Here is a 7237-nt window from a genome sequence, read left to right on the forward strand (position 1 = left end):
CACATTCTTCCCCAGAACCTCGTAGCTTTAATGCCTTGCAAGATGGAGTGCTTACCACAATTGGCAATAAGTAAAGAAGCGCATCCTTAAACTGGGTATAGTACTATCAAGCTGCTCAAACCCTCCCCAGCACTTGATCGTCGTTGGCCAGTGATAGAATCTACAAAGGCCACATTTATGTAGTGCTTTGGGAATACAAGTTTGTATCCAGAGTGGTAAGGCCTCCGATCATGTACTGGAAGAGCTTTCAGCAGGGAGACCAGTGTCGTCTTGGAGGAAGGCATTAGCTAGTATTTCTTCATATGTAACATATGTCATAAAAAAGCATCGAGGGACAGATACGGGGGCAAGGGTCGACAACAGAGTAGTTACAGTAGACGGGCAGCGGGACGAAAGTAACCACAGAAGTAATAACCAAGTCAAGTCTTCATCCGTTGTCATCAAAGTTGGAAAAAACGAGCCCATGGGAAACCCTAATGAGACGCGGTTCCTAACAGTAAGTCTTAAAGAAATATGGGCAGAAACAGGACCAAGGGCAAGAGCACCGCATATCAGGCTAGCATTGAGAATTTGAGCGATAGTAGTGTTCCAGAGTCTTGAATGGCAACAATAAATCAGTCCTCAGACCTGGGTTCCCTTAAGACTGAAGGGTTGTGCATGAACTTTACGAGATATGGATGATCAGTGGAATCAGACGTATTTGCCCTCTTGTAGCTCAATGGCTCGCGCTTCATCAACGTCTTGTGAAGCTTGGAAAGCGATTCTGTTTTCTTTTTTATGGACTCTTATATAAATGTAAATGTATTACTCATTCAATCTTTGCAGAGATATGAGTTTAGTTATGGACTCTTATGACTTTTCCATGACTACAGCTTGAGCTCAGACGTTACAGAGCCTTTGACAGCGCAGAATGAAGCAACACAGAATTGATACAAGTATAACATAGTTGCAAGGCGATATCACAGAGTATTATGGGACTTGGACTCTGAAGATTCAAGCTTTCAACGAAACAGTTATCACAAGTCTTTGTATCCATCATCAGTTCCAACTTGTACTCTGGGGAGAATGGTGGATCATGACGATCATATATGGTGGGTTAAGGGGAAGTATCCGTGAAGACCAAAGTACATAGTCTGATATTATTCATTCAGAAACAACTTAGTAGAAAAGTAAAGTTGTAGAAACACCATCAACAGTAGCCACGTGTTCTGATTACCACAAGACTCTTCAAGTGACTTCTGATCATTGCCCCAACTTCAAATTGGCTCAACCTAGCCAGAGAGCCAAAGTTCTACCAGGTTGAGACTTGGTTCGAGTTTATAGCAACTGTCAAACGAGGTCATGAGTAGTTTCATTTGAGTTGTGATGGTTTTTGGCGCTACGATTGCTTCCGTTGTATATACCGTACTGTTAGAATCTCAAGTATCAGATAGAACGACAAGTCAATGCTGGTAGTTCTTTGGTCGCTTCTTGCAAATAGCTGTCGAAATATACCTTTCCGAGACTAATACTGTACAGTGTGATACAAGTACAGTTGAGTGAGGTAGAAATAGACAAGTTTTCAACTGATTAGATTTCGTAGGTTTGTATTGCCCAAAAGTCTTCAAGATACATCAAGGAGGATAACTCTCAACTGTTGAGATTTCTCATTTAAGCAAAACCCGAGAACTCCGTTATCCAAGTAAGGGCAGTTGTAGAACACGCTTTTATCAGCTGTGGTTGTTTGTTAATATCGCCGTATTAAGACCAACCAACATTTACCCCGAATAGAACATTCTATCCTTCTGCCAATATCTCGGCGTTTTGGGCACCCAAATATGGTTGGAATCAAATCCCTACCCTGCAGCAGTTACCATCTTGGTCCTCTTGCACCAACATCCCGTCTTGGCCAACAAAGTACCGAGGCCAAGCCACTAGATTCGGTAGACAACGTGATGAGTCTCTTGCAGCTAGAAAGAAAGATACAGATCAATATCAGCCGTAGAGAAAGAAAACATCGACTCCGATGCGAATTCTCGAATGCCTCAGAGACGATCTGCAGCATCACGCGAGCTGTGGGCGACCTAGGCGACATAACGGGGCAAGTAGAGCGTTAGCATTAGGTTACCACGACACTGGACCCTCCCTAGAGGAACCTTGTTACGCCCGCAATGCTCGAGATGGACCCTCATCTGGCTCGTGCGACCTGAACGTTGTGAATCGAATGCATCCATCAAAGACCCTGTAATAGGGACCCCGTACGGTACAGTTATCCGTCTAGATAAGCTCAGAATGTCAATGCAATGCATGGACTCGGTACGAGCATCGTCGGCAAGTACTGTACAGCTACAAGCTGTGGGATCGAAAAGGCCAGATAAAAGAGGCGAGTGATGGGGCGACGAGATCGACAGGAAAGACTGGAGACCGAGTGACTGGGGTCGAAAATAGGATGAGTGTCTTGAGTTTCCTGAAACGAAGCACTAATAAAAGTCATCTTGCCAACATTTTTGACAAAAGTCTTGGCGGAACGGGGGGCTTTTATATGTGACGACCCAAGCTCGACAAGTAATAGTCCTCTATTGCTCTCTGCCAAGTGATAAGGTCTCAGAGCGTGGCGTATCGGAGGACAGCAGCGCAGAATAGCTCCCGGAATGGAAGGTCGAAAGCTACTTGCACAACCTGCCACATTGAGTATTTGGTGAGTAGCCGTGTGTCAGACTCGGGTCAAAGATGGAATTTGTATATGTATGTATATGTGTGATGCTATTCCGTAACAATTGTCTTTCTGCATCGACGGCTTCGAGAACGATGGCCAAGGCTGACTTGCATCACATCCGTTGCGTCGGAATCTTGAACGTGGTTGCAGCGGTCATTTTGGTGGGACAAAGAATACCGCTCTTGGTGCAACTCAAGTCTAACAATACTTGGTGAATCAAGTAAATACCTATCACTGAATTTAGCCTGTCTTTTCCCTCACTTTATTTCGGTGTGGTTCGTTGCTCTAAGCTTAATAGAAACCTTAGCAGACTGTCCAGTCAGGTAAGAATGTGCCGCAGGCCATTCATGTCGAGGACCAAGGTTTCTTCATCGGCCCGTGGAACATGGCTTATGGTGCCGGGCTCTCAAGGTCAGGGGCGACAATTGATAACGCTTCAACTGTCTTTGCGGGGGCTGCAAGGGGGGCCTGGCCTAGTCGGTCATGTCCGAGCCCATCGATTAACTTGGGACCTTGCCCTGTCCTGCCCTGTCCTGCCTGTTGGACGATGTCAAAACAACGGGGCCGTAGATGAAGTGAATTGTATTACGTACAAACGTTTGGGGAATTTCCTCAATTGACTGTTGCTCGATCCTTAAGAACGGGCCAATTTGTAGAGTATGGAGATGTGCCCCAGATTGACGGCGATTCGCCCACGGGGTAATGGCAGATGAGAGCAAACTGTTACGTATTACCCCGTAGTTGAGATTCAACGTCTGCGGATCTCGACATCTCGACATTGAAACGTCATGTACTGAACGTGTGTGATGACACGAATTCCGATGGAAGTTTTCTAGAACAAAGCCACAACCGCAGCGGCAAGAACTGCCGCGGACCGTAATCAGTAGCCGGCGGTTGATTGTTACGATGGATTTTCGTTCGGGCTTTCTGTTATCGTAGTCCCTATCCGAAAGATAACTGTCGCACCATAGCGAAAATAGGCAGGGTGCATAAGCTGTGGCCAACCTACTCAAGAATTCAGCTGGGCCTCATTAATTGGCGCTTGTCTAAATTGCAATGTAACACACACCTTTACCATGCGCCACTCTTCTAGAAGAAAGCTGTTTTCTAGGCATGTTTTGTCCCCTGTCATAACCTGCAAGATGTTATACGAGGCACCAAATGAGTCGTCATGCCGCACATGCTATAATGTGAAGGATGCGACGTGAATTCGCAGGAGACTATTTCCGAATAATCGTATGAATGGCACCACAAACGCTCTAGGACCTGAGTGCTTATTGTGCTGTAATCAGATACGGCGAGGAAGTCGGTGGGTCGACTTGCGCAAGACAAGACGGGGAATCTCGCAGTTGTGGTATCATCGACACAGATTGTCAAGGTCCCTGGAAACCTAGTATCATATCGGGCCACAGTTTCGGTAATCCAACACTGAAATGTGGTCAGAATGCTATCTGACCGATGTGGCAATGCGGGCACCGACCGAGTTGACTGTACAGTATCCGTAATTTCTCTGACTTTGGACTCCGCAACGTTTACCACCTAGTGTTGGCAGGTTGCCTTATGGACCCCATTCTTAAGCATTGTTTTGTATGAGCGTGGGATGGGAGTAAGAGCAGCAACAAAAGTTCGCCTTTTGCGCACGAGTCGTTGCATGTCTCGGCGTCTCTGCTTACTGGGGAGATAACGAAAGCTTGGCAACTGAAAAACTATAGCATGAATGAAAGCACGGGCAGGAGAATATAACAAATGCGCCGATGTTTTCGTACGAAGACTGTTTCGTTGACATTGACCTCCTCAAATAAGACTAGACAGAAAGTCATTGCGTTTAACTCTGTTATTAACCTTACCTAGTACCAACCTGCTCGGGTAGGTAGGCTGACAGAAGGAGAAAAGAAACAAAGCGCGGTTCCTGCCTCGAGCGACCATGATAGAGAGTCCATGACGGAAGGACGGAAGGAAGGAAGTACCTCGTCCATGTATCGGTACCTGTACCTGTGCCTTCCTTTGCGAGTGGAGTAAGCATTAGCGTTTGACCAGGATTATAGTCCTCTCCAACTCTCCACTTTGCCTGCAATTAGGTTGATCGTCCTGTAACGGCTTGTGCTTGTTGTGTTAGTTCCCCTTGTCACACTTGAGAAATGTCGCAGATGTTTCGCGTGTTCCAATGAGATGGAATCGTTGAACCTCCCAATGACCGACCGCTGAGCCTGATTCTGCGCCTGAGCAGGAACTGGAAGGTCACAGGCTGTAGCGAATGCTATGCATGTGTGATGCAAGGCAGACCAGTGCCAGTCCATCCATGCGCTTTGCTCAAAGACACGGCACGAAAAGCACAGGTAATGCGCATCTTCACCTCTTTCCAATGCTCATCTCTTTGCAGCTCTCGAGGGTCCAATCTTGGGTCCCACGAAACAAGCAAGGGGTGCACATAACCAACCGCGACATCGACAACGCTGCATCTGTCGAATCGGCTTCCTCTTCTCCCTTCCTGTCCGTCGCCTGGTCCTGGCCCCCATGTCCGTGATAGACTCCGCTCCGCCATCTCAGACTTTGGACCTACCCCAATTATCCATGTTCCTCCGTCCGTATCGCGCTTCTTGGCATTCAAGCCCTCTCGTTCCTCGCTGATATCCACACGCTTACTTGCTCCAAGCTTGACAGCTTCTTGTTGATCGGCAACACAGCGGGAAACTAGGGGCCTCACAAGATGCTCGAGTTGACCGAATTGTTCCCGCAATGGCTGTCCTCTAGCCCGCCGAATCAACTGCGACCCCAGTCCTCTCTGGATCCTGTCCTCCCCTCCTGGACTTATATTTAAGAACTGTCGTTCCCCTCCTCGTTCGCCCTCGGTTTTGATCATCACCACTCCTTCTCCTCCTCAAGACCAAGGTCACTTGACCTATTTTATCTTTCTTTAATCCCTACAACTCTTCAAGAGTTACCCAGCAGGGGAACATCCAACATGGAGTCAAAGAGCTCCAGCGACAACCCGACTAACGTCGGCCAGGAGAAGGGCAACACAGTCACTGAGCAGTCTGGAGATGTCCAAACTGGCGGCGGCTTCGCCTTCCAGGAGGAGTCCTACTGGACCCGAAACGGTCTCACCCTCGAGTCCTTTCAGCGACGCAAGGACACTACCAACGTTGAACTTGATCGTCGTATGAAGCCTCGCCATCTTCAAATGATTGCTATCGGTGGTTCCATCGGTGCAGGTTTCTTCGTCGGTTCTGGAAAGGCTCTCTACAATGGCGTAAGTCGATACGAGCCCTCCTCCATCGTCATCATAGGTTGCTAATAGTGTTGTAGGGTCCTGGATCTGTTCTTATTGACTTTTTGCTGATCGGTGCTATGATCTTTAACGTCGGTATGTTAATATCATCCTGACTGGGTGTATGGAAATAATACTAACGTGTTTCGCTTACTAGTCTTCGCTCTTGGTGAACTTGCCGTCATGTATCCCGTGAACGGTGGTTTCTACATCTACTCGTCTCGCTTCATCGATCCTTCTTGGGGTTTCGCCATGGGTTGGAACTATGTCGCACAATGGGCTACCGTCCTACCACTCGAATTGACCGTCTGCGCTGTCTGTATCAAATATTGGAACGAAGAACTTTCATCCGGAATCTTCATTGCCATCTTCCTCGTTGCCATTATCATCATCAACATCTTTGGTGGTATCGGTTATGCTGAGGAAGAGTTTTGGTCGTCCTGCCTGAAGCTTGGAGCTACCGTCGCCTTCATGTTCATTTCTGTTGTCCTGGTTTGTGGTGGTGGTCCCGACAACGGCCGCTACAACGAGTACTGGGGTGGTAGGCTTTGGAACGAGGACCCCGGTGCTTTCAAGAACGGCTTCAAGGGATTCTGTTCAGTCTTCGTCACTGCCGCTTTCTCCTTTGCCGGTACTGAGCTGGTTGGTCTCGCCGCTGCCGAGTCTGAGAACCCTACCAAGGCCCTCCCCGGTGCCATCAAGCAGGTTTTCTGGCGTATTACTCTCTTCTACGTTCTCGGCCTTTCCTTCATTGGTCTTCTTATCAAGTCCACTGATGAGCGACTCAACATTTCCGGATACGCCAACGCCAAGGCATCGCCCTTGTCCTCGTTGGCGAGTATGCTGGTCTTAACGGTCTCAACCACTTCATGAACGTCATCATTCTCGAGTCGGTTCTGTCTCTTGGTGTGTCGTGTGTTTACGGTGGTTCCCGTACCCTGACTGCCATGGCTCAGAACGGATATGCCCCCAAGATGTTCGCTTACATTGACCGTGGTGGCCGTCCCCTCATCTCCGTCCTCGTCCACATCCTCATGGGTTTCATCGCCTTTGTCAACCTTGACCCCAAGGGTGGAGAGATCTTTGATTGGCTCCTTGCTCTTTCTGGTCTCTCAACCCTCTTCACCTGGGGTTCCATCTGCGTTGCCCACATTCGTTTCCGTAAGGCTTGGGCCCGACAGGGTCACACTCTGGACGAGATTCCTTTCCAGGCCGCCTTTGGTGTCGCTGGCTCGTACTTTAGTCTTGCTCTGATCATTCTCGTCCTTATCGCT

The 7237-nt window shown here is 48.2% G+C and overlaps 3 protein-coding genes across 3 annotated transcripts; 1 reads left to right on the plus strand and 2 right to left on the minus strand.

The window, feature by feature from the left end:
* Positions 1–228: 228 nt before the first annotated feature.
* FGSG_13895 (uncharacterized protein) lies at positions 229–734 on the minus strand (the record flags this gene model as incomplete). Its single annotated transcript, XM_011327189.1, has 2 exons — positions 229–595; positions 628–734. 2 exons carry the CDS (start codon positions 732–734, stop codon positions 229–231), a joined length of 474 nt encoding a protein of 157 aa, XP_011325491.1.
* Positions 735–3085: 2351 nt separating this feature from the next.
* FGSG_13896 (uncharacterized protein) lies at positions 3086–5555 on the minus strand (the record flags this gene model as incomplete). Its single annotated transcript, XM_011327190.1, is given in 7 exon segments — positions 3086–3232; positions 3289–3689; positions 3765–3830; positions 3847–4123; positions 4369–4393; positions 4543–4763; positions 5049–5555. 7 exon segments carry the CDS (start codon positions 5553–5555, stop codon positions 3086–3088), a joined length of 1644 nt encoding a protein of 547 aa, XP_011325492.1.
* A 102-nt stretch (positions 5556–5657) lies between these two features.
* Positions 5658–7237, plus strand: FGSG_13897 (amino-acid permease inda1; the record flags this gene model as incomplete). Its single annotated transcript, XM_011327191.1, has 3 exons — positions 5658–5945; positions 6002–6059; positions 6121–7237. 3 exons carry the CDS (start codon positions 5658–5660, stop codon positions 6834–6836), a joined length of 1062 nt encoding a protein of 353 aa, XP_011325493.1. The 3' UTR covers positions 6837–7237.

Source organism: Fusarium graminearum, chromosome 3 (genome assembly GCF_000240135.3).
Source record: "Fusarium graminearum PH-1 chromosome 3, whole genome shotgun sequence".
NCBI lineage: Eukaryota > Fungi > Ascomycota > Sordariomycetes > Hypocreales > Nectriaceae > Fusarium > Fusarium graminearum.